The 27,914-nt window shown below is 40.6% G+C and overlaps 1 protein-coding gene across 1 annotated transcript; it reads left to right on the top strand.

Moving 5' to 3' along the window:
• The first annotated feature begins 6 nt into the window (after positions 1-6).
• Positions 7-17,011, top strand: LOC108448478. The gene is made up of 4 exons (XM_017741559.1): positions 7-98; positions 5,642-6,180; positions 7,475-7,541; positions 12,712-17,011. Exons 2-4 carry the CDS (start codon positions 5,719-5,721, stop codon positions 14,229-14,231), a joined length of 2,049 nt encoding a protein of 682 aa, XP_017597048.1. The 5' UTR covers positions 7-98; positions 5,642-5,718; the 3' UTR covers positions 14,232-17,011.
• Positions 17,012-27,914: the final 10,903 nt, after the last annotated feature.

The raw sequence follows: 27,914 nt of genomic DNA, 5'->3' as shown, positions 1-27,914 counted from the left end.
CAGAGCCGCCCAGTTCGCGGGGGACGACTTTGCCCACGCCGCTACCGAGCGGGGCGGCGGCGCCCTGGGGGTGCGGCTCACTTGCGACGTCAAGCCAGGTGCGGTGCGGCATGAGGGGCCCGGGGGCGGGAAGGCACATCCCACACCCCACACCATCACCCCCTTGCCGTGGCACGTAGGGTTCCTGCAGCCCGCAGAAGGCTCTTCGTGGTCACGGAGAGCCGCAGGGTGCTGGGTCTCCTCGAGCGGGGCGGGTGTCTGCTGGGCCAAGGGGCTTCAGCACCTCCGGGAGCCCGGACACAGGGTTGCCTGAGCGACTGCACCAGACCTTGTTTTGGGAGAGTTAGGAAGAAAATCTGACAGTGGTCTTCACACCACGTGAGAGAATTGCTGCCGTGGCTCCTCTCTCTGCTCCCCTTCATCTCCCCTCCATAAACACGTGCACCTAGGAGACCTAGAGCTGATGAAACGTGGCAGAATCTTTTTTAGTGCTGTTTTTAAGCACTAAGTCTCTTCACAGTCTGGTATTTCTGGTGTTCTTAATTTTTAGCAACATCGTAAAAGGCTTCCGTGGGGTGGGTGCATGTTGCACACCCAGACTGGTGCCGTTGGGAAGAAACTTGCTATTGTTGCCAAACTGTCGTGCTGTAATAGCGAGGGGGGAAAAAGTTGTAAAGCATGTCTTACAGTACATCATTCAAAACACTTGCCTGACCATTGACAAGCACAGCTCTGGTGAATTCAGTATCCTTGTAGGAAGCCAGGTATGTCTCTGCTTACACTCAGGTCAGCAGAAGGTGTATCTAAGTGTCAGGGATTTGTGGATTTACCGACATGAAGAGCACAAACAGGTCTTTAATAACCACAAAACAGTTTGGATTCTGGCTTAATGCCTTGTCTGAAAGATATAAAATATATTAGGAAGGGTGATTTATTTCCCATTGATGTTAAAAGCTAATGAAAAGCATGAAGAAGGTAATTTAAGCATTGTCACATCTGTGTGGCAAATATGAGCACTGTTGCTGCTTCAGACTCCAGAGCACATGCCAAGCCTACAAGTTGCCAAGGTCTACTTAGTGAAGCGACATCTCCTCCAAAGGAGACTGCTGCACTTGGTGATTCCAGAGCCGGACTGACATTTAAGCCTCCCTGTGCCTAATGCAGTGACACTGTCTGCCTTCATCTTGCCTGAAACTGTCCCCAGATGTCTTACAGAACTTCTGTATGCTCCATGACCAAAGGTGGACAGAAAACAAGTCAGTATGATTAACCTCCATTTCCTCTGCTTGTGTGCATACTCTTCTTCATACTGTCACCATAAATGCCATCTGTTTTGCTGAAGAACCCAGAATATTTTCATTTTCTTTGTCCATACCAAAATCCTTCTCTGTGTTTTACAAGCTTTGGCAAATAGTAAGAGCATTCTGCTTGTACAGAAAAGAGTAATACTTTTGGATGGTGCTGGAAACAGACATGCTGTATCTCCATTCAAGTCTTACAAAGAGCATCCAGCTCAGCGTGACCTCTTTCTTCAAACATCATCTTATTCTTTGTCTGTCTTGGATCAATCTGTGCTGCCCAGTCTCCAATACCATCAGCAGTTACAACTAACATGGTGAGTTACATGCACCTGCATCTCCTGGGCCTTAGGTTTAGGTCTTCTGTCCCCTCTGATGTGGGTCAGAGGAATTAAAGCTGAAGGGTTGGAGGGTGAAGATGTTGAGGAGTTTGGAAGCACAACTCAGGAGTTTGCTCTTTCAATTTTATACTCTTTGCAGGCCTTATGCTGGGTGAAGTCTTGGAGGAACAGAAGTGTGATTAGAAGTTTCGCTTAACAAAATTCTTGAATGCGTCAAGAATGGATTATGGGCAGTGGTGATCATGGATTTGTGCGTTCACCTTCCTGTGGCAGAGAGAAGTGTTCTATATATTGGAGAGAAAGCAGCGTACCGCACTGCCCACTAAACCATGGGATCTCATGGAAGGCACTGTCGGCATGGAAGCACACAGTGAGCAAACCTGTGATAACACACAAGCTTCTATGTGAGTTTTCAGATGAGGACCATCCTCAGAAGTTCTCCTCTCTCACTGCTATTGCCTTGTGCCCACTGCTGCAGTTGGTGTGAATGAGTTGCTGTAGACATGCTCTGCCCAGACTGGACAAAGGACATATGTACATGTTTTGCCCATCCCAAAGACAGGACTCGACACAGACCTTCATAAGGCAGCTTTCCCTCCTAGGAGTGGAAGAACAGCATACTGAATTCATCAACATCTAGCAGAAATTCCATGTATTTGGCAACAGGAACAAAAAAATAAGGCTTGTTGACTGTCTTTGGTTTCCTTCAAGTCAATGTATAGGCAAGCATCCAGCATTCTGCTCTGCTTGCATCTTCTAATATTCTCTGTGTTTCCCTGAGATCTTCTTTTGAGCACAGGTCAGTGGGTGTCCTGCAGTAGTGCAGAGAATATGTTGTCCAATCCCCATTGGCAGCTGGAGTCATAAGTCTTGCAAATGAGCATGGTTTGTATAGTAATTCCAGCATGGCTTTTCTACTAAAACAAACAGAAAAAAAAAAAAGTGATAACCAGATCTCTTAATTTGGGGAAATGTATTTACAGTTGTCTGGGGAGAGCTGCAACTCAGAGGTAATGTCCATGACAAGGGGAAATGGCTTCCAACTGAAAGGTAGTGATGCCATGAAGATTTTTGCCTTTTCTTTTATACCCCTGTTATACCTTTTTACAACTTCTGTATTCCTAGTGCTTTTTGCCTACATTCTTGGACTTGTTTGTCAAGCTAAGAGACTAAACATTTTAGAAGCTTCGTAGTTAGGGATCAGTGTGCCCCAGACCCCAAGGTCCTCTCCAGAACACATTCTGTAAACCAAGATAGAACCATCCAGGGGAAGGCTCCTTGGGGAGGGGGGGCTCACTTGAGCCTCTCATTGGGGAATCTTTGATGGATATGCTAATTAGTAAAACCTATAATGTTATACCCAATGTTGGGGAGGGGACAGAGACACAGAGACACAGAGACTCAGAGACTCAGAGATAGACTTGGCAGGGTGCATCTCGATGCATATGACCTGGACGTGTACACCTAAGGATCCTTAAAATAAATACCAAGGTAAAATCTCTTTTCCCCTTCTAACCGTGTATGACTCTTGATTTTAAGACCAGGCAAAGGCATCAGTTGGAGTTGGTAAGATATTAGGTAGCAATTCCTTACTGCGAGGGTGGTGAGGCACCAAACAGGTTGTGCAGAGAAACTGTGGATGCCCCACTCCTGGACTTCTAGGAGGAAGTTCAAGGACAGGTTGGATGGGTCTCTGAGCAACCTGGTCTAGTGCAGGGTGTCCCTGCCCATGGCAGGGGGGCTGGAACTGGATGAACTCTAAGGTCCCTTCCAACACAAGCTGTGATTCAATGATTCAAGAGACAAGTCAGTGACTGTTCCTGTCTTTCCCTGTTTTTAGGGGAATATTTCCGTCAAGTTTCCATTTCAGCACATCACTAATACCAGCTGAATGGGATGTTTCTTTGCCATTGACCTCTCCTCAGACTGCAGGGGAGCTGGAATATGCTGCCTAGGTGACCCAAAGGCCATTTTCCTACTTGAATTAATTCACCATGCATAGGTGGAGACCTGGTGGCCCTCCTCAGCCTGTGACTGCCAGCTTAGTGACAGTGCCTGAGTAGATTTGCAGTGATTCTTTAGCAATTAAAATATCCCTGCTCTAGTTAAGCTGCTGGAGAAAACCGTGTTTGGTGAACTGAATAGTCTTGTTCAGCCTATTAAAAAGCCCCATTCGCATGAGGTGCAGCCCTCTTGAACACTTGCTGAAGGCTGTGCCTGATAGCAGCCCTCCAAGGTACAGGCCAATACCAGGGGCTCGAGCTGATTCCCAGCACAGTGTCTATGTTTGCAGGCTCATGTGCATGAGGCAGATGACTGTCACTCTCCACCAGCTGCCTGTACATCTGCGGGGGCTACACAAACATCTGCATCATCTTTTCAGCCAATATCACCAGCACCACACCTACTATTTGGAAGACTCCTGCCAACTGCAGCTGAACCACCACTTCTCTCGGCCAAGTGAAGGTGCTGGAGTGCAGAGTCGTAGTCCCATTTCAAATCAGATGAGCCCATTAACCCCACTATTTCTCAGCAGCACTGGGAGTGCACCTTACTTCAGATGGAAAACTGGCATCCCAAAAGAAGGAATGCACAGGAGCTGGGTTTTGTTGTCTTATCCTGGTCTTTGTTTTCTCAAATCCAGTATACTGCAAACTACTTTAATATTTAATACTGAAAAATAAAAATTAATGTGTGCCTTATGCTGTGAGTAAGAATAACCAAACAGCAAAATATTTTGGGAACCATAAACAGCAACTGGATATGGTCTCTTTTCGTTGTGTCATCCTTCATGCTCTGTGCTTATAAGAATAAAAATCAGTGCTGCATAAGAACAGATGAGTAATTGTATGGATTCAGGAGTCTCTCTGGCAGTGTCCAGCAGCAGGTACTGTAGAAAGTATAGCATGATATTTTCTTAGATCATTTTCCCAGCTCCCACAGTTTGTTGCTTAGATTTCCTGAGTCTGATTGATGTCTGTAGATCTTTTAGCCCCAAATTGATTTTATTTTTAAAGTTTTAGTGTGTATGGAACTGCTGCCTTCATTTAATGTCCCTTAATTCTTGTATTGGAAGAAAGACTGAAGAGTCTTTCCATATTTACTTGCTTTAGGATACCTGTAATATAGCACAGTTGTTTGGTTTCTTTTTTTTTTCCTGATCCTGAAAAGTCTTACCTACTTTCTCATGTTGCAGCAGTATCATATGTTAGATTTTCCTTGCTGCCCTTTTTGTGAACTTTTGAGTTCCTCTGTACTTCTTTTTGAGATGGGGAACCAGGACTGCATGCTGTATTCAGATGCTCTATTGATTAATATAATGTCATAATGATATATTATCTTCTGTTATACATTCTTCTTCTAAAATTCTAGCATTTTATTGCTTTTTTGACCTCTGTTGGGCACTGAACTGATGATTACATGGCTCTGTAGCCCAACGTCTATATCTAGATATATTACTCAAGGTTATTTCCAAGGGGTAATAGTAATCTACAAGCATGACATTTGATCTAAAACAACTTGGATTTCTTTTTCAGTGGGAACCTCATTTCACTGTTATCCCCTTTGAACTTCTTTTTGTCATTTTATTGCTGCTGCTCAGTATCATAGATTCCTTTTGCAGCTCTTTGCAACTGACCCTTACTTTTACTACCCTTAACAGCTTGGTATTTGCAGCAAGTTTTATCACCTCATTTTATCACTTCTACAGTGCAAATTGGCCATTTACTCTTTACTGTGTTTGAACATGTACATAGGAAGGATTAATCTGTTATTGATGTGATGATTAATTTATGCCCTGAAGCAGGGGCAGATGATGATTTCATAAGTTGCTTATGAATTGGAAGACCTTCTGGTCCCATGAAGGGGCTTCAAAGGTAGTAAAGGAACTGACCTTACAATGATGACTTGAATTTAGTGAGACTTTTCATTAACTTACTAAAATTGGAATGCTTTTGAAGAGATAATACAAGCTTGGACAATAATTCATCATTTGTATTTCAGGAGAAAATGAAGTTCCGTCTGAAGATGCCCTAATACTACAACTGCACCTTGCAAAAGGGCACGAGAAATTCACTGAAATGCTAAAAAGCCAACAGCAGATAATTGTTGATTTGCAGCAAAAACTTGCTGAACAGCAGCATGTGTTGGTTAGCCAGCAGCAGGAGATTCTTGAACAGCAAAGGAAAATGTATGAGCAAATGGATCTGATCAAAGTCCAGTATGGCATGCTTTTTGATACAGTGAAACAAATGTCATTTCAGAGTTTGCAAGAAGATATTCAAAATTATTTTGAAAGTCATCTTCATGGACTTCAGAACCAGGTCAGAAATCACCTCCAGAAGTCATACTCTGTGCATAAAGTAGAAGTGGATGCAAAAGTGATTAATGTTGGGGAGTCTTTGCTGGACTGTGGCCTTTGTGAAAGTGATGAATTTTGCAATTTCCAAAAGACACCTTCACAATGTGAAAAATGCACATTGTGTCCTGCTGGTTTTTTCCAAATGGCCGAGTGTTCTGCAAACTCTGATCGGATTTGCCAGGTGAAACATAATTCTGTATCTTTCAGTTATTGCTTATGAAGCGTTGTGTTGGACATATTGGGATAACATTCTGGAAATAACTACTTGGAGAGCTAGAGAAATCCAGTTTGGAGCATGTGTTTTAATGAATGGGTCTATGGCACTTCAAAGCCTGCCAGAAGGTTTTTTGTGGGTTTCTCTTTAGCATTTAGTGTCCTAAATGAGGCACTAGTTTGTGCCTGGTTGGTGTGATACTTTCCCAAACCTGACAGCTGTCAGGACTTAGATTCTTTTCATCATGGTAGGAAAAGACATCCTAAAACATTCAGACTAATGCATGCTAAATTTGTTTATTTAATCCTGTTACACTCTTACAGGAGCTTCTAGACATACCTGAAAAGCACAGGAAAGCTTTACTAAGCATAAGTCAGACATTTATTTATAAGTTTGGAAACAAAAGTTGTCAGTTAAAACAAATGTAAGAACTAGTTCCTGCTTAAACATAACATACAAATACACATATATAGAACATGGATACTTTTATTGTTAAGTACATTTTATTATAAAATACATTTTATTATACAACACAAAACCAGCACGCAAGCAAAATAAGATGTTTCTTTGTTTGCTTTCTGTCATTTAGAAATCCTAGGAAAGATATACGGGCAACTTGTTTTTTAAAGCAGTGTCTTGTTTGCTAAGTGTTGCCCCCCATTCTTAGCTTAACATGAGCCTGATCAGCTGGACCAGATACTGAGAACCTGAATGTCTGTCTAGTTCCCTTTCTGCTAGCCTCAGTTTTCTTCAGTGCTAGCATTTAAATGCAAATGTAGGCTGTTTTTCTTTCCCCATCTTCCTGCTGTAGGGTGAAAGGAGGACTCCTTGACAGGGAATATTACTTTCTAATTTACTTTTCATGTGTGTTTTGGTTATCAGCTTCCTCCCAGACTAAATGTCCTTGAAAGCCATTCTAAAACTGTCTCGATTTTTGCAATGTCCTTAAGATCAATTGATTGATGCACCACTCTTGGGGATGTGCATCATAGCAAGTGTTACTTGTGCAACCCCTCCATTCAGTTCATCTGCACACTGCTTGCTTTCTGTGGGCACCACACAGTGTTTTTAGATACCTGGTTAAAACAGGTAACAAATCCAAATCGAAATTGTCCTGCTCTAACATGCCTATGGGATCAACCCCTTCTCCATCCCTGCATACACCTATTACGGACAGATGGATGTCACAGAACCTGAAATGCCTGTTCCAAATTTAAGTGGTCATGTTTAAGTGTTTCAATATGATTCTTGTGATTTACAGGACAGAGATGAGTGCACTGAATCTCCAAGCATTTGTGGTGAGAGGATAAAATGCCTCAATACTCCAGGTAAGTTATATTCTCTGATAATTAAAGAATGAGGATAATTAGATCTTCAGGAACAGGCCAAATAAATAGATAAGGACTCAGGCTTGTATGTTAATGAATAGTGACATGCACAGCTTGCTGGAATCAAAGGGTTTGAAAAACACTCTTCTGTAATAGGAGTTTCTGTGGACAATGGGCTATTTAGGACATTAATATCCTCTAGAGGCATTGGATGGTCCCTTTTGCCTTATTTTCTTGGGGATTTATATGCTTTGTTTTTAATTTTCTCTTATGACCAGATTTTCTTCTTGTTTATGCTGGTGCAAGTAGGGCCAAAATCAAAGTTATTATTCCTAATGGAGAAAAATAGTTGTCATTTTCTTTCTGGTGAGCTGGGGTAGGTGTCTGACTTGATCTAATGAAGGCTCTTATAGGACGTCCCTTCATGAATCTTATTCTCCTTTAACAACAATATTGTCAAATGCTGAGGAAAGATCAACAGTTTCCGTCATTTGAGGACACTTGGGGGAGTTTTTCAGACATTTAAGAACAGATCTGCCTGGTGTTTTGCACTGCAGACTTCATTACATTCCCATGGCAGTCAGACACAAAGGAGCAAAATTAATAGACATACTGAGAAAATTGTATGCAGGTAATAGGTTTCTTTCTACTGATCTAATTTTTGGTCATCCAAAAAACCTTGAAAGGAACTCTGTGGTCAGAGCATTTCACTAGTTGTGACCGGTACTTGAGGTCTCACAGCCAAATAACCCAGGAAGAGCTTCACTGGATTCTATGTTTTTCCTCCTCTAGGCTTCTAACTTGTAAGAAGAGGGTGGCCTCTCTGAGGAGCAAGGGCTGTTTTCAGCTGATTATGAGTGATTTTGTGCCTTTCCTATCCAGTCACTGGTGGAGAAAAAAGTGGGACCCTAGGAAAGGGTTAAAAGAGGGTGTGGGTTTTCTTATATTGTCCTGACTTCCTCTGGACAGGAATTGTGTTGGTTTGGATGGTGTTACTACAAACACCACAGGAAAATGGAAATGACTAGAGGAAAAGAGCACTTAGTGTCGCCTTATGTGGTAAATGCTGCACATGAGATACCGTCAGTCTTACAAAAGAAGAGGGAAGACACTTTTAGAGAGTCTTAGAGGTGGACAGTTGGAGGTAAGACAGTTTAGAGCACAAAATTAGACTCAGAGCATTGGAAAGGTGTAAGGCTTTGTCTCTTTACTGAGACATTGGGTTTGCTGGAGTTGGTGTTTTGTTGAATGGAAACCCACAAGGCCTCAACCCTAGGAAAGGAGAGCCACCAATGTGGGAGTAATTTGGTGTTGCTCTAGTCTGTGGCTTGGAAGAGGGAGGGCTGTTATGAATTTATTCAGTGGGTTCCAAAAACGGGTCTGTACAACTGCTGGAGGAACATAAGGCAAAATACTGCCAAGAAACAGATGGGTACTGATGGTGTGTCAGACCACAGAAAAGCAGTAGCAATGTATTTGGAAGGAAAGGAATCTTCTCTTTCTTCCTCTGCTCCCAGTTTTAATGATGGTGTGTAAGCAAGTTATTACCCATCACTGTTGCTTTTTCTCTGGCCCTAAAAATATGAGTCAGACACAATAAGGGTGATAAAAGGGTAAGAATCCTTTATATGAGGATTCTCAGGTGCACAAATTCATCTGGTAAGGTTATACATTCTTCAAATTAGCATATCTGACAAGAATCCCCCAATTAGAAACTCGCCTGGTGGAGTAATTCCCCTGGTTCTAGTACTTTCTAGACTCTCTCCCCTCAGGATGAGTTCCAGGTCCTCTTTACAAAAGCATGTCTTAGAAAGCAGGTTTCAGCCTTGGTTTCTAAGGAGAACCAAGATAGCATAGGGATGCTGGAATTTGTTTTGTCTTTCAGCCTAGGAAAATGTTGAAACTAAGCTACAATATGAAGCTACAGAGCTACAAGTATATGTGTGAAGGATACAGAGAATATATAAACGAAAAAGGGTAAAAAAAACCCAAAATGGCATCATTACCTGGACAGGAATTGATGTCCTGGCAATGTTATTCCCATCTGTCGTGGAAGAGAGTATTTTATTTCCTTTTATTTTTTGTTAGAGACGACTGCTACTTTCAACCTGGCTGTTCATGGTAGCTCATTATCTTATACTAGTACTATTAACGTGTCAAAAGAAAGGCTGAAACTGAATGTCTGTTTTGGGTAATGAAGGGAAGAAGGGGATGTGATGTGACATATGAGTTCCAGATGTTGAATGTGGTTTCTTAAGCTGCACGCAAAGGTTGTTGCATCTGTAGCAACTCATGTTCAATGTACAGTGTGAGGGGAGACAGAGCAAATAACAGTAAAGAATCATGTAACTAGGAGCCTCTCTTTCTTCACCCTTCCACTTTCCTCTGCATCATACCTTCTTCCCTTGCTGCTTTTTCTCATTTTTATGTGGCACAAGAGTTGTTAGGTTATTTGATTGAAGGCTAGTCATTAAGATTCAATAGCAGTTAGGAGTATGTAATCAGTGAAAATAGAGTTTGGTGCATGATTTCCTTCTTATGTAACCAGGGGAGAGTGGTCAGATTGTTTATCCAACAAATAGAATCAACCAAAGGCACTCTCCCTGGAATGCTATGCAAAATAAAGAGGACCTACTGTAGAACTTACTGTGGGATGCAGGGGGAAGCGGAATAAAAACCTGGACAGATAGCCCTGATTTGTAATAAACCATATTGATATATGATGATCCAAATTTGACATAGAGTATTTAAAAAGAGAGGGATTCCCGTACTTAATCTGCCCAAATGTAACCTTTGCATTAAGCAGCTATGAGTAGTAGCAGCAGAAAAATCGATGCATGGTTTACTCTAATTGTCTTGCAACTACCTGGCTTCCATGAGTAGCAAGGGCTGGGAAATGGCAGAAAGACTGAATTTCACAAATCCAGGTTGAGTACAGCTGGACTACTCACTGTGAAACCAGGTGCAACAATGCTCAGAGCAAGGAGCCAGGAAGAGGTGGCAGAGTGGTAAAGTGGTAAAGAGCAGTAGGAAGCCAGCATGCTGCTGTGCTGGTTTTCTGATGTTTGGCTATCATTTGCTGCTTGACCTCTTCTGTGCAAAGAGAAGGGTGCTGCTCTTGCAACTGCGGCCACAGCAAAAAGCAGCCTGTGTGCTGCTTTGAAGTCACCTATTTGAAGTATGCACAGAGAGAACACCTGCTGCAGATCTACCCAGTAAAAGGCTAGACAGCAAATTAGTGCATATAGCCATCACAAGTATTTGTGAAACATGGTATTTGTAAATACTCAAATATACACTAAAATATTTTGAAGCAAAAAATAGCATGAAAAGTGTTCCTAGGCACTACTGAAAATCTTCTCTGCCATGTGAACCAGCTGTATGTGTGTACTTAGTATCAGTTTGTCCAGTATTTCTCAGTGATGTGAGAAGTAGAAGTGGTTAAGAAGTGTCATGTGAGCAAATGTATCATGGTTAAAACTGATTTCAAAGGGAAAGATTGTGGACTTTTTAATGTACTACCTCTAGAGTGTGTTTAGTTGAAAAAATTGGCTTTTGTTGCTCATAAAAAAATGAGACACTTTTAGAGGAGAGCAAAGTGTTAAGTTTCTTTTGACTTTTTTGCAGATGGAAAAAATCTTACTGTTCTTCAGTGAACTCCTTTGATGAAATGGTACTTAGTCTTAGAAAGAATATTCTCACATGATAAATTGTACAGTCCTACATATCGGTGTTAGTGGAGAATCATCACTTAAGTGAATGAAGTGTAAATAGACAAAGTGATACGAGGGTGAATATATGCAGCCTGTATAAATTAACGCCGTGTCTGGTGTTCTCTGAGTAACGTAGTATCAGAAGTGAATTCTAGCCAACATTCTGACCTCCCCTGTGGGCCAGGTGCTTGTGCACTGCTCTGTCTTGCAGTTTGCAGCAAGTGCGGTGAGCTTTTCTATCTACATCAGCAGTTGGCATAGCCAGCCCCACCCTGGGCTAGCAGTGGAGAAATACAGCTTGTTGGGATCCATGCAAATGCTTGTAGTCCCAGTCTTAGAGCAAATCCCAGCCCAGGTACAGGAAGTTTCCACCTAAAGAATAATGCAAATGTATGACTTAGGATCTAGATACTAAAGGATATTTAAGAAGATCTATTAGAAAGATGATTATTGAGTTTTGATCATGGTGGTAAAAAAGCATAAATGCATTAGTGATTAAGTCTTGAGGCACAAACTGCAGGTGATTATTCTTTAGGATGGCTGAGATCTTGTGTGTTGATTTACATCATGAAATCTCCATGCACAAAGGTTTTGGGTTCTGGTTGCTCCAGGTGGAAGCACTGGCAGCTGGCGGTGCTCTTGGAAAATTGCCATAGAAAATTATGGGCTGTTTCTAAAGCCTGTTTTTTTGGTGTGCATTCTTTGATCCACTGAGGTCACGGTGTACCGTTTAACAGCACAAAAGTGCTTTATGTCAAACAAAGTAATTTCAAACGCCACATGTATATTCTCCTCACTGTTTGCATCAGTGTTTTACTTTAGCTTGGTCACAGCCACTGGTGTCCTGTGTCTTAGGGCAGTGGTTTTCCACTTTTTCAGTGAGTGGGCTGCTGCATAATGATTTTAAGCCTCTGTTTACCGTTTTGGTTTTCCTATTTGTCTCTTGCAGGTTTTTTAAAAACTGTATATGGAGTGAATGCAAGGGCTCCTTGTCCCTTGGGTTGCAAATCTCTGCTTTAGCAATCACTGTGACAGCAGGGCTACCCTGTAGCATGGCTGGGCAGGCCATGTGTAGGGGGACTCTCCATTAGTTGAAGGGAGCTGCTCAGTGTACCAGTCACCATGCCTTTTACCTCACAGAAGGAAGAGAGTGTCTTTGGAGCAATATCATTGTATCTGGTACATTACAGGTTTTGGTTAGAATTGCCCCTGTGTAGCTTTTTTTCACTCCAACCGTTGTGCTTGGCTTGGACAAGGTGAGTTATGCTTAATATTTCCTCTGTAAGCTATTAAGGTTCCTTAAATAGCACAAAGTGATCTAACATCAAAACTGTCTTCTGTTTTCTGCCTTGTGATTAGATACATTGTCAAAGATACTTGATATGTGGAGCTGTAGAGTTCTTATTTTGAGTATTTTAAAGGTATAACAATAAAAATAGTCCATTTCCTGTGAACAGGTGGTTTCCGATGCCTTGGAATTGCTGAGAAAGATGCAGCTTTGGGAATGTGTGGAGAGGAGTATTTCTTTAATAAGGAAAGGCAGGAAGGCCAAGCATGTTTAAAGTGTGAAGATGGAATGGTGGCCATGCCTTGTTCCACTGTCAGTGACACAGTTTGTTCAGCAGCCAGTGAAAACAAGCTCTCAGAGTCTTGGACTGCAAACATTGTTCTACCCTCTGTCAAGTCTGGCATCTCTCAGGTCTACTCTGGCTTGAACTTGAAGATAAAGGGAAAGCTTCCCTGTGATATCCTATCCACTGAAGGGAGCAGCCTGGTATTCAGGCAACATGGTCTATTGTGGACTGACCTAAATTTTGCAGTAAAGCATAACTGCAGGAACTTCTTGCAACTTTCCTTAAAGCTTAATGGCAGCGAGGAAGACTATGAACTGAGTGGTGTTCGGATCGAGCAGCCAGAAGGAAAGTATTTCCAGAGCACTAGTTTAAGCAGTGCTGCTGAAGTGGAGCCAAGCCAAACTCTCTCTGTGTATTTGAGGAGCCCTAATCAATTCTGCAATCAAAGCAAAGACTTGAATATTTATGATCTTAATACCCCACTCAGTTTGTTTTGGTTGTCCCACGACACAGGTGCTGTGGCACTCACTGCACAGATGTCAACAGCAATGCATTACCAAACCAACTATCGACCTACCTTTAAAATAATTTCTGTTTCTGACCCTTATATGCTAAGTTTATCTCATGATGGCAGAGCTATAAAGTTCACTGAAACTGGTGTTGTCAAATTCGTGTTTCATCAAGCACTGTATTCCATGGGTCATACATGTGTCCGGGAGGGCTTCTCCTTAGTTTCTTATATCAATAGGAATGGTACCAACAGAGAATTAATGAATGTGTTTAAATCTGGGGTAAATTACAGAGACACATCAATATCTGCTTCTGGGGCCACAAAGGTTGGTGCTGGAGATCTGGTTAGCTTTGAGATACTTTCTCCTGCACAGTGTAATGTTCGGTATTTTGGAGATACTTCTGGAATTAGCATGTTTAGCCTCATCTGGATCCCTTCCGCAGTTTCTAGTGCCATATCAGCCACAGTTTCTGTTACAGGTCTGCCTACTGGAGCTGTGAGAAACAAACTACTGGATTTCACCCAGGTGTCATCCAATGAGAAACAGATACAGCTGGTTTCTTCTGGACAGCTTGCTCAGAAGTATTTTATTTTTACTGAAAAGGGAGTTGCCAGCCTTGCATTTAACTTAAAGCTAATCCATTCATGCAATGTGCTCAAAGTAACTCTCAATCAGTTGACCATGGATCACATGCAACCCACAGCAGTTGCTCAGCAGATTGGAGGTCAGATGCCAGAGGGAAGCACATGGACCAGTGTGTCCCTCCGTGCATCTTTTAAAGTACATAATGGAACACTGATATCAGTTTCTCTTGACTGTGTGCGTGGAAGGATCAATCAGATCACTCATGAACATGGAACCAGTATATCTATTTTATGGATTTCATCTTAATTTCTGCACAGTGAAGTTAGCATGAAATTGGGGTTTAAATTGTATTTGGATTCTACTCTGATTCTATACATATTTGACACTATACTGTGTTGACTTGAGCAGATCATCCCACAAAATGCTCTCAATTTTAGGAATATTTAAATATAATCTTAACTGAATGATCACTATTTAAAGAAAACAAGAGCTTTCGGTGTTCCAAGATTTTAATTTTGTTGTCATCTTCAGGCAGGGGAACACTGAATTCAGATCAAACTCCCTTGTTTTTAATAAAGCAATCTCTTAAGATTGATTATTTCTGGACCACAAAAAATTGCAGCTGAGGGTAAATAGCATTTAGTACTGTAACTGAAAGCAGCACAGCCAAATAATTGAAACCTGCTTTCACTTTTTTCATGCAACAGGCTAATAAAAAGACTAAATGTACTTTGGGGCTATTTTTTTCTACAACTTACAACATGTTGTGCTTTCCATAAATGGAGAGAACATGCCTCAAATAGGTGATAATGTGGCAACACTGGAGTATACATTCTTAATATTGTGGAAAGGGACTGGGTCAAAAATAGAATATTGTTTTTACAACAAAAACAGTGGAACTAATGACTGCTCTAATTTCCTTTGGAAATAATCTGCATTTAAGTAATTTGGGAAGGCTTTTCTCTGTTTTTAGTTTTGCCAGTGAAAAGTTGCAGAATGAGAAGGAAGGAAGTCTATTCTAAGAAGAAAGAGTATATATGCAAAAAGAAACAAGTACTAAAAGAATGTCTTGAAAATTAGACTTCTGAAAATTAAGCAAATTTTTATTCCATTTCTTTTAAACAGCAAAATATTTTTCCGATCAAAAAGCCCATTATTCACGAGTCTATTTATTTTGCTGAACAGGTGCTTACATTAAAAAGGCTTTTCTGTTTTTTGTCAAATCAGTCAGTTAATTCAAGGAACTGGTGTATTCATTGACACTAATTTTTATCTTCTTCCAGCTCTTCCATCAAACTATTCTTTCTTTTTCTAAACTATGTAGACAGCTTCCATTTTCTCCTTTCTCCTCTACAAATGCTTCTTCACTCTCCTTTATAATTTCTTTTGTTAGGAGTAAATGAAGTGCCTTGTCACATCTCTTTCCAGCTTTCTTTCAGCATTCCTATAAAAGGATAGATGTTTGTGTCACATATGTAACTATAGCAGAGGGACATTAACAATGCACTTACAGGCTGCCATAAATTAACGCTACTGAAAAGAAATATTACGCACGATATAACTTTAACATGTCTGCCTGAGTATGTATATCTAAAATATATGTACATTGCTGTGTTTTAATCTGTTTTGGAATTCCTTACACTGTTTTTGCTGTATAATGCCTCCTGTAATTTTCTGTAATAGAATGAACCCAAGTGCAAGACTTCTATCTGGTCACTGTTTCAGCTTGTGACATTATAACTGTGTCCTTAACACCTGAAGTTATCTTTCCATCATCTTTTTTTTCTTCAAGAATATGCTCAAGGATTCAAGCTTTTGACAAACTGCTCCAAATAGAGAACACTAGTTTTTCTTTCAGCTTGCTTTCAGCTGCAAAGTCTAAGCAGCCTGTCGCAGGACACCTCACTGGGCATTGTGTTGCAGTCAGAATAAGTACACAAACCAGTAATCCTGGTGTCCCCAAAGTCTGCCTGTGTGTAACCAGGGTCTCATTCGTTCTTGCAAGGTCGTAAGGAGGGATGAATTAAAACTTATTGAAGGTGTTCAACATTTGCACAGTAGTGTTATCATTACAGAGCACAGTTTGTAGTGGTAGAGAAGGACTTCTGGAGTGAAAAGCATGTATATCTGTTGTGTACAGAAGAGCTGTGTTACCTGGGAGCAGAGCAGTTTTTCTGGGTACTTGATTCTTGGAGTCTACTGAGACTGAACAAAGATGAAATGGCACAGGAGTTAAAGTTCTTCTGATGTATCCATTCTGCTTTCTGTAGAAGGGTGCATGTGCTGTAGGAGAAGCTCTGCAGAGAGCACACCTGGGTATTTCTATGCTAAGAGTTGATGGAGAGACAATGTTAGAGAAAACTAGAAATTACAGGCTTATGTTTTTGTTTTAGAAGAAGTTAAGGAAGTCACTTTCTCACAAACAGAACCCCTTATTATCCTTTGCTGGTTTGTGCTGTGCAGTTCTGTTGAAGGTTGTCACTCCCCAGAATGACAGCTTAAGACTCATTCTAGATTTAAACCTCTGTAGCAGAGATTAGAATCTGGTGTTAGAAATAATCTGGTACATCTTCAGCAAAGTGCAAATGTTACTTGAATGTAATAAACATTTGCCTATATATAGCATATAGCAAATCTAATGGCATGATTTATATGAGCATGCTTCATTTAAGTGAGATTGTGAGATCAGTGGAGTTAAACAGGGAAGAGAATGATGCTCCAATCCTGTATTATGCATGTTGGTGGTACTTGCATTTAAATGCACCAGAATTAAAGGATACAGAAACTACAAGGAAGGTACAAATGAACATTATTATAGCTGAGAGAGGTTCCAGAGTATTAATTCTTCAATGTAGTAAAATGTTTTGGAGGATTCTGTGGGGAGTGCCCAGAATTTCCCTTAAATTCAGAGTAAATTTTTAGCTACACAGTGGCAGAAACACAGTAATTTGCATCCATCTGGTAATGATAATGTATCTAATAATGTTTTACTCATGTCATCTATGATAAGACATTCAGAGAGTGAAAAAAGAGTCTTATCCAATATGTATTTTTAATTGCAATTTACAGCAAGATTAGCCTTATTTCAAGCAAGAAAAGGCTGATCATTGTGCCGCTTTTGAATCTCTCCCTTTCAAAAAAAGAAAAGCCTGGATTTGTAGTTCAGGACATTCACTGACCTTGGTTATAGCAACAGGAATTTGGAGTGAGTATGTTGGAATCACTATGGATTTATGATAGCCTAATTAATGGCATAGTATATAGCCTTTGCATCTATGAAAATGATATATATTGCCTCATACCATGCAACATTAAGTGGTGCACTATGATCCTGAATAAGATAAAGTTCAAGAGGAATCGATGCACAATGAATGCTAATTTTATGGCACTTATCCCATTTTCTGTAATAAACTGCATGTTTTATTGAAAGGTATCTTATTAATTATATTTACAAATTTTGAACTTTTTAATTAATTTTTTCCCTATGGTTTCTTTCTATTAATAGTACAATATAATACTGTGAAGTACAGAATTCATTTAAAAACTTTTGCATCTTTTGATATGCATTCATGAATATGGTTAAAACAGCTGGAGACAGGCTCTTCAATCTTTTCTGCCAGAGAGTGTTTCCAAAGGAAGGATTCACAAAGTAACAGAGTAAGTATGAGGCTGGTGGAATCTACCTGTACAGAACGAGTTTCAGTTAATACATCCAGGAAAGCAGGTGGTTATTTCACTGTGTTATGAAGATAATGAGCAACTTGTTGTTACAGAAAACTTGACCATTACAGGAGGAAAATAATTTAGGTTGTATAATGTTGCTCATACAAAAGGAAAAAAGATTTGGCTTACAAAACCAGCGTTGATTTGTATTGGGAAACATTTTGCAAGTTTAAGGCTTTTACCTGGATATATTTATTACCTATGCAAATTTTTTATGCTTTCAGTGAACTGGGGCAGAATATGTGAAGTCTATTTTAATATTACAGATGTTCCTCTGTTCTGTGGTCTCTGCAGATTGCAGTACACTGTGAAAACTGTACTATTTTCTAGTGGTGCTTTTAATGAAATTTTCTGCTTTGAAATATTACCTTGTTTTAAAAATACTGTTTAGACACTTGCCTTTGTTAATATTATATTGTAATATGTTTTAAGAGAACTTTACTGAGATAAATAAAAGGATACAACTTCATTGTTATTTTTGTTCTGTTCTGAGGAAGACTAATGGGCGCTCTTGCGTTTTTTACCACTGGCTCTTCTGGGGTCAGTATTTCACAGATATTACCTGAGTTAGTCACCTGTGCCTGCTGAAGTGGCTCTAAACAGGAACAGTAACAGTGGGCATTTCTAGAGATCTGCCTGCCTTCTGTTCCCATGTTTGAAACAGCAGATCTGAGAAGATAAAAATTGTCATAAGAGCATTATATTTTATCCTGGTCATGGCTAGTGTCCCAGTAACACAGAGAAGAAAGAAATTTGTCCTGCTTCATATTTGTTGCTTCATAGGCTCTCTGTTGTATGTGAAAGCTTTTACTGTGTTGTGTGGGGTCCAGATCAGACTGTTGCAGTAGCACAGCTATGCTTCTGTCAAGGTCTGGCCAAGTTAAAACTCATGTGTTCTCAGTAGAAACTTTACAAGTATCTTAAATTGTACATCTGTTTCTTCTTTTTGGAGATGCTATTGTTTATTGGATGTGGATGAAAGAGAGGTGCTATCAAAAAGGGATTACAGAAATCATTAACATACCCTAAATTACCCAAGGATAAAATTCAGAGGAAGGAGAAAAGAAGTATTTGTGAAATACTGTTGAAAATAGGACCATCATCCTCCAGGCTGGATCAAAACTGCCCCTTCTCTTCTGGCCTTCAGCAGCTGACAATGTTTATGCCCTTTCCCTAACAGCCTGAACCATCCTGATGTTTCTCTGCTCCCCACGATGGCTCTCTCAGAGTCACCTTACGTTTCTCTTCAGGGCTCTGACATTCCCTTGTACAGCATACACCTGTACAGGTCTAGAAGCACACTGTGCCACCAAGCCTGGTGCCCCTTCCTCTGCTTGGAGGGTTTGCCTTACACCAAAGGTATTAACTGTGCTAGGGGCAGTGCCTGTGCTGCTTTTGCTGTGCTGCCTGACAGAAGTAAGTAGTGGGTGGGCCTCAAAATAGCTGAGTTGCCCTTCTGCTGGACTTGAGCATCTCTGTACCTGTCTTTCACTGTCTGGGTCTGGTTGTATAAAAGCCAAATGGCTGTAAAAGAGGGATCCAAGAAACTCGTTTGCATTAAATAATTTAATTGCTATTGCTAAAACAGAGTTTCTTGGCCAGCTGCAGTTTGCACAGCTTTCTTCAGCCCTTCCTTGGAGCTCTGCAGGCACATAGTGACCTGCAGGATTGCATCTTTTGTTCACAAGCTCTTCAAAGGGAAGTGAGCTGCTCTCCAGACACTCTACTGCAATCCAGTTAAATGGCATCTCTTGAAAGCAGCTTTAAAAGGCTGGATGTAATTTCCTCACCAGAAGGGTGTTAATGCCTTTAGCGGAACCTTGAAGAAAAAGCCTGTCATGTTTATACAGATAGATAGATACTTACATATATGTATATATTTATATAATCTCCTTGGTCTTGGTTAAATAGCATTTTCTGTAAAAGAAGAACTGGGGGAAAAGGATTTTTAAAAGTTGCTGCATCTTCTCATGAAATCAATGTCTTCAACTTTTCCCTTTGCCATTTTTTCATTGGAAACATAGAGGAAAGAAAGGGAAATAAAAAAGTGAAATAGGGGGGAAGGGAGATAGAAGGGGGGAAAAGTGGAAAAAGGAAAAAACAATCTCCAGTGTTTAGGTAATTTGATGTATAGGAGTTTAAACTAGTTTTCGTCAGAACTTTCAGAAAGAAATTCTTGGGCTTTCAATCAGTTATATTTAAACATTTGTTCCACTGAAAATTCGATCACATTTGGCTTCATTTCTGTCTCTTCATTAAAGCACTTCCCACCCACCAACTTTTGTAAAATAAAGTAATATTAGAGTATCCTGAATATGCTAAAGTATTTTGCTCAGCTGGAACATTAAGTTGGGTAATTTGGTTAATTAAATGCCATCTTATATTGGGAATTCTCTGGATATATTTGTGGGTTTTGGCATGCAAACCTCAGTTTTCATCATTACCTCTTAACTATGTTTATATTGGGAACTGCTTCTCATTAGATAAATGAGCCTTCTCTGAGCTCCATGTTATCATCACTTGACTGCTAAAGGTATCTTTAATTCTCCTTTGGGTATTTTTCTATTATATTGCAGTCAATAATCTAAACATGTATTAAATGTCTTCAGGAGCTCTGTGCACGTGGAATGTTGACAGAGTATTCTGGTCACAGTTGCTTTTTCCTGACTTACTTCATTGTTTTAAATCACAAGTTGTATTCAGTTCAGAAGTCCACATGATAGATCTGGGCTTTCAAAGCAAGTTTAGCCTGGTGAGTGATTTAGACTGGTAATCACATCTGAGTTGCATGATTGCTGCCTTCTCTTGCAGAGTATAAAAAACTCTGAGAATACTCACAGATTAAATGCAGGTGTCTTGAGTAAAGAGCTGGAGGTGCTTTACATCAAACTCAAATAAAAGCCTCATACTCTACTGAGGAGGTCAAAAAAGTAAAAAGATTTAATATATACTGTAAAATACACTGTTTGTTGAAGGAGAAGTACATTTGTTGGTTTTATTAGGAGAGGAGAATGGAAACGTGTGCTTTATACCAATAGATAAGACAAATTGCTAAAGATGTTTTTATGCCTGAAAATGCTCTGTATTTCATTTCTTCTTGAACATGTACCTAGATTTGTTTAAACCTTTGCTTCAAACTACTGCCATATCAGTAACTTTAATACTGGCTTGATTCGTAAAACCTTTGAGGATGATTTTCCCTTGTGTGCCATACAAACATAATACATTTCAAACTCCACTGATCAATCCTTGAAAAATAGTGTCCAATACTGCAAGTCTTCCAAGAGATGCAAGCTCTGTGATCCTGTCTGAGGCAGCAGTTTTTATCCTCAGGTGCTTCCACCTCCTGAAGCCCTTGTCCCAGGGTGGTCAAGCTTTCCTCCACCTTTTGGCACGGCTAGAGGTGTGCAATGACAGCTGTACTGGGTGGGAAGCTGCAAATACTTGGGTTTGACCTGCCATAAATGTTTTTTTCCCTCTTATTTTATCCATTCTGCCTTTCATTCTCCTTTCCTGGTTAGCCATAAGACCGAAAATCCACCTTTCCCACATTTCCACCCTTGATGTGCACCTGTACTTCTGCTCTCTCAGGTTTTGGTGTGTGAAGGGGGTTTCAGTTCGTGGTTTGTTGTTAGTAGGCTTCCCGCTCATACTCATCTATGAAGCACCACATAAACACCACATAACTCTCAAAGCTTATATATTGCATAACCAAAGGTGATTTGTCCTATTTGGACCTATACAGCCTTAGGAGAGAGGGAGGTGGCATTTTCATACCTAGAGAGGACCTGTTTCCATGACAGCGCTCTTGCAGCATTTCACGCCTTTTGGTATCACCCCTAGCTCTTGAAGTATTGATGTCCTTGAAAATGTCTTTCAGGTTGTGTGTTTGCACATGCACTTGAGAATTCACTTATATCCTAGGAGGAGAGGGAACTCTGTTTGTCTTACCTTTTCAATTGCTCCCAAAGCCAACTATATGGAAAATAGCTGCTTTTATCCAGTCTTCCTGGCATTGGTTTTCCAGAGGCCAGAACACAAAGTGTGTTTCCTACCCTGCATATAAGATAATAAATACCTACAGTATTATTGGTGTGCTGCTGATAAAATATATTTCAGAATTGATAATCTCAGAATTTGGCCAGCTCTGCAGGCATATTTAAATTAAAATGCAGGTATCAAAGTCTTTGAAGATTTGTTTCTGTCCAGGTTGGGCACAATATTCTTTGATAAGAAACAGGTTGGAGAGCACATGGAAGTACTGGTGAAACAGGCCAGGCTGGCTCTGGGAGAGGGACCCTTACTGAAGCTCAGGAGTTGACCTGACTGAGGGTCCTGCTGCAGCCTGGCCCTCGCAGAAGCAGGAGTTTGTGGGACCTGGCCAGTCCCCAGGACATGCCAAGCTTTAGAAATGGCTGGGATGTGTTGAGGCTATTTTGCTGTTGTAGCATTTTTGTTGCTCATTGCTGTACTCCTGTGGGTAAATAATGCTTTCCTTGGAAAGTTGCCTGTATTCAGTATCTAACAGCAACTAAAGGGGAATTTGTTCCAGAAGCCCAACCTAGTTTCAATATCTGAACAAAATACCTAGAAATTGCAGACGCTGTAGCATGGAGATCTTCACGAAATGGGCTGAGTTTTCACAAATCAGCAGGAGCACAGTCATTTGATAATAGAGACTTAGGCTGGAACTGTAACAGATACCCATAATTTTTGTACTTTTAAAACATGCTAAACCCCATGCAAGTATCCAGGCTAAGGTCTGTATTAGGGATTGGGGTATTATGGATAGTCCTCGGCTGATTAATAAAAACTATTTCTGACATAACTCAAAGAAGACTTCATTCTATCCGTGCTGTAGTTCGCCTCATCTGTGTCCATACCACAGTGCCTCCCAGGAAACCAGCAGATACAAAGTCACTGGACTTGACACTGATGGTGAAGTGTTGAGGGCTGCTGGTCACATGCATCTGGATTTATGGAGTGAAATGTGAAATCTCTTCTGCAATGATTCTTTCCAGCTATCTGAAAGATCTGTGCTCTTTCAGGGGTTTGAAGCACAGGAGGATTTGAATCACACTATTTTTGGTAAATTGAAAATCCTTACTTCAGCAGTGCTATAGTAACTGACAAGATACATCACTGAGGTCTGGATCCTTGCTTCAAGGAACAGATACTCAGTCTGTATTCAAGCTCTCAGTCCAGACTTTAAGACTAGGATACCCTTACCCATCACCAAAGTAGCACTGTAGCCCTGCTAACAACAGTGTCTTCGGAGCTGAGCACTGGCAGAGGCTGTCGCTACACCAGGAGGATGCTCCAGGCCCATCCCCACCCCAAATTTCTGGTGTCCCCATTCAGAAGCAGAAACTCACACACCCAACACTGACATTTCCTCTGCTACAGCAGCCCCAGCCCATGTGCAGGAACATCCCTCCAAACTTCACATCCTTGCAAACAGGCCAGGCCCTGGCTGCAGCATGTGCCCAGGTAGTGCGGTTCCCTATAAGCAGGAAAGGCTGTGGATAGGGGCTGCAGGACCCTATTGGTTTCAGGGCCACTAAATGCTGATTGTGTTTCCATTGCCCTAGAAGTGTTTCTGTGCCTTTCAAGGCTGCCAGTAGAATTTTGGGGTTTTTGAAAAACTCTGAACAGGGTAAGGTCTTATTTATCCCTGCTTCAGCTGAGCAGTCATAAAAGTGGCAATAATAGTTGATAAGAGCAGGAAAAAGGCAGGTCTCCAGCCCTGGGGGAGGTTTTGACAAATGGCTGCTCGCTAGATTGGAGGTGTTGCTTACTTGGAGACAGATGGGCTCATCAGCTGTATGCAGGTAATGCTACAGGTAAATGAGAGAAATTACTGTAGGCGTAGTTGAGGTCGTTACAGAAATGTCTTTATCTGCTCTTGGCATCTTTTGCCTTCATGGCTAGCTCATTTTTCTTTGAAAGAGACCAAGGAGTGAGCGATGAGTGGACTCTCTAGGCACAAAGAAAGGATGTCTTTTGATTTTTGTGCCATGCATTAAACAGCTGTGTTTGTGACAAATCTTTGTCCCAAACTGTTTTGTTGCAAGTTACATGGGCTCCTGATTTGCAACCATTTAGTGGCAGATTTAGTCCTTACTTTGACAAATTTTTGTGCTTTCTCTTTCCTTAAGTGTATCACAATATGTATCAGCTGGTATTAACTGTAACTATTTGTTAAAATTTCTGCACAGATTTAGATGAGTGGTAATTCAGTGTTAAAGCCATACAGTCCTTTTCAGAAGGAGACACACACACACAGTCTGCAGCTTGCCTTGTACAATGCTTTTAGCAGTAAAGATTTGTTATGTTTCTCCTCTCATATTTCTGAATGAGCAAATAACTGTAAAAATAAATTTAATGTTTCAGGTAGGTTTTTTGGGGGGCTTGAGTCTATTTCTTAATGTGAATATCCATGCTGACATGCCTTAAGTGCCCTGAGGTCAACACTGAAGTCTTCAAAGACTGAATTAATCTGACAAAAGAAAATACTCAGAGCAGAGGCTGTAGGAATAAAAACAGAGAAGGTCACAGTCAGTCCTGTCCCTCATTGTCTTTGGTTTCTGCTAAACCCTAAACTTTATTTGATATAACAGGATGTGTTGGTTACTTTATTAGAAAGAAAAAGAGTGTGGGGGGAAAGAAATCTGGGAATTCCTACATCAAAGACCTTGCAAATATTTTGGGACTTAAGCTTAAATGGTATAAATATTTAAGAATGTTTCTAAAGGCAAATTGAATGGGATTCTGTACTCTTGGCACTTACTTATTTTGATTTTCTTTTGGTAACTTGTTCATATTTTAAAATTGAGAAAAACTTGAGAACAATATTTCTCATGAGCAGAGAAGTTTCTTTAAAAAAAGCAGACAGTAGAAATCATCAAAGATTTATTGAGGACACAGGTATTTTTCCCTTTTTGAGAACTACTGAAATTAGGTCTGTACAATAAAGACAAATGTGTCATCTTCAAACATCTAAGTGAATTAATGCCCAGTTACCTATTTTGTCAGACTAGACAGTCAAAAAGGAAGCAGCACCTTTGACAACCCAGCCAAAGACTGGCAGAACAGGAGGTGCCATTCCCCCTTGCCACAGCTCACCTTGTGCTATTGAGCCACAGCTTAGAGAACCCCCTGTTTTGGAGAAAGGCTGTTGCCAAACTTTTGGAGGTTTTTAGAACAGGCTCTGACACTCAGACAGCGACGCTGAACCCATAATACAGCCTGAAGTCACTATGGAATATTCCATCCACTGTGGATGACTATTTAGCTCTTTCTGGTGCTCTCTCTACTTATCTCCAGATTTCTTAAAAAGAAGTGAAAGCCCATTACCACAGCCTGTATTTTCAGTGCATTTCCTGTCATCCGCAGCTTGTCCTGAGAGCCCTGTGCTCTTTCTTCTTCTTTAGAAATCTAAAAAATGTATATCTCAGCATAACAATTTCTACTATGAGAATAATGAGTTCTAATTGTTTCTTTGTTCTAAGGAGAACAAAATTTGCTGGGCATGGGATAGACTAGAAAAGAAAATTGAAATACAGAGCAAGGAAAATACAGCCTGAGCACTGGGTAGATATCAGATGGTCTGTTTGAGTATAATTGGGCCATTCCTTCATCTTCTCTAAATTGAGAAGACTATTCCCCTTTCTTCTCTTCCAAGCTTACAGGGAGCTGTGCTGGTTTGAAGGCAGAAGTGAACAGAGCTTGATAAAATGTCAGACTTTTATGGGTAATGTCTGCTCATTTCCTTATCTCTACCTTTCCATTGAATTTTTAAATAAAACTACTGATATGCGGATGAGAAGAGATTTTTCATATACCATTATTTGATTCTGAAGTACAGAGCCTTGAACCACATCCATGTTTCCCTGCTACATTCTGAGAAGAAAGTGTTGCATATCCTTGGAAATAAACATGGAACCATTCCCTGACAATGGTCCGGTGGCCAGCATCACAAGCTGGGGTTTTGTTACTTTTACATTCCTCCCTAGTAACTTATTGTTGACCCATATCAAAGTCACAGCACTGGCTGGATCACGGGTACAAATGCTCTATTCTTGTTTGGATTTCAGTAATCTAGATTTCAGGGACAGCAGAGTGCTGGTGTGACTGGGCAGGTGGCTCAATCTATTTGCTTTTGCTACTTTAAAAATGGGATAAAGGACCACTGCACCGCTACAGGGGTGTTGTGAGGGTAGAATTCATTACTAATGGCTGTGAGGTATTCAGATGCAGTGGTAATGAGGCTATATGGATGTCTGGAGTATGTGCTTCACTGCACATCTGAAGCAAAACACGTCTGTTTCCTTGGCAACCCCTCTGCATCTGTAGGGTTGTAGCTGCTCTCCACTGGATGTGGAAATATCAACCATCATTACTGAATTGTGCTCGCATTTTGCTCCATTCATATTCTGCTATTTAAAAAATTCCGTTTGTTGCATTGACGCTGTGGGCTCTGAATGGTGCTGGCCTTTTCCTCCATCTCCCTCCCTGTCTCCCTCCCCCTCCCTCCCTCCATCCCCCCTTTTCCTCAGCTTAGCCCTCTCCTCTGCTTACAGCAGAAGCCTCGAGGTCACCCCACCTTTGGTGGGAAGCAGCAGCACTTCTCTAGGCAGTGCACAAATGCGGTAATATGGAAACACATCATGTCTATGTCCATGCACTGCCCTTGAGGAAATTAAAACAACATGAACTTTCTGAACAACAATTAGTGCTGCCATCTGTTACTGTCAGCAGATGTATGTGATAACCTTGTGTTCGCTTTCTTGGAAAGAGCTGTGAATATTTCACTTATGTTATCTGTAAAATCTTTTCCTTTTAGCAGTGAAGAGATATGTGATATTATCTAGCAGTTTTATCCTGACAAGTGTCATGGTTGTATGAATGCCTTTACATAAAACATATATCACAGAGATCTGCAGCTCTGAGCTGTATGCAGTCACTGTTTCTAGACCGGTGAGAGTTTATATCCCATGGAAACCCAAGGACTGCTCCTGTGAGATGGTGCTCTCCACAGCCTGGAAACTTTGTGCAGCCTTGTCATCCTGATGCAGCCAGTGTCTGTGTCCTCCTTCGAGCTGCTGTGTGTTAAGATGAATGGTAGCTGGCAAAGATCCAATCCTAGATATGGAGAAACGCAAGTATGTCGTGTTTAAATGGTTGTCATCAGTTCAAAATAAAAACTTCGGATTTTAGTGTTTCAGTTCTTCTCACTGTCAGTCTAGCCCAATTACCATGTGAAGATATAAGTGAAATATAGGGGGAGAAAAGTGTTGAAAATACACCTAAGTTCAAAATTCTGGTGCTCTGCTTATTCCCAGCACCTGCATCTCTTCAAGTCAATTTCTCTGGGATCCATTGCTCTGAGCACTACTTCACTTGCCTTCACTTCTGCTCACAAACATGTTTGCAGCTCTGTGCATTTGCATTGGGTAATGTACCATGAAAAAATGCCAAACAAAAGGGTTAAGGTGTTGCAAGACTGAACATAAGAATCAATTTCTGGTTAAGAAATGGAAAAGGAAGCACAGAATGTGGGCCACAAAGCCTGTTCTGTAAATCTGCCCAGTCATTCAGTGCTTATCTGAGCATGATATTACCACAATTATATCTTTAGCGGGAGTGAGACCTCTATCTATTTTCTAAAAGCTGGAATGTGAATAGATACAAAAGAAATAAGAATCTTGCTTATTTCTGGCAAACACTGAAGACAGATGAAGGAGACTTTTCTCTGCGAGATCTAGGAAGATTATCCTAACAATTCCTCCTTACAGGTCAATGTTTACACATTTCCTTTTGCCTAAAATAGGTTGGTCTCTACTAAAATCTGTTTCTCAGAGCAATATCTGCTGCAAATTAAGACATAAAGAATTGCTCTACAGTATCCTGGGAGACCATTTTCCATTTTAAAATCAATGCTAATTAAGTGCACATACTTTAATGTTGACATAAATCAGTTCCAAATTTACATGCTGTCAATACCTTACAAAACATCATTTACCTTGATTCTAATGAGCTCTTCCCTCAGTGTATTTTGTGCAAGTAAATTAATTGCCTTTGTTTTACATAAATACACACACATATAGTATCTACACATGAAGAGGAGGTAAAAAATAATGGGAATTTAGGTGTTTCGGCCAGATTTGATTGCAACTCCCCTTAGCTGTAGGACTCCTCTGGAACCAAGTCTTCTAAAACATCTTAAGTAGGCTGTTGGGAAAAATGTGAAATCTCCTTCTGTGT

The sequence above is a fragment of the Corvus brachyrhynchos genome, unplaced genomic scaffold (genome assembly GCF_000691975.1).
Source record: "Corvus brachyrhynchos isolate BGI_N302 unplaced genomic scaffold, ASM69197v1 scaffold167, whole genome shotgun sequence".
In the NCBI taxonomy this organism is placed as follows: Eukaryota; Metazoa; Chordata; class Aves; order Passeriformes; family Corvidae; genus Corvus; species Corvus brachyrhynchos.
This window is presented reverse-complemented; position numbering and strand designations above follow the sequence as displayed.

Coding starts and splice junctions, on each gene's coding strand:
- LOC108448478 (XM_017741559.1), top strand. CDS start 5,719: ATGCTAAAAAGCCAACAGCAGATAATTGTTGATTTGCAGCAAAAACTT. Junction 6,181..7,474: donor ACTCTGATCGGATTTGCCAG/GTGAAACATAAT, acceptor TGTGATTTACAG/GACAGAGATGAGTGCACTGA. Junction 7,542..12,711: donor AAAATGCCTCAATACTCCAG/GTAAGTTATATT, acceptor TCCTGTGAACAG/GTGGTTTCCGATGCCTTGGA.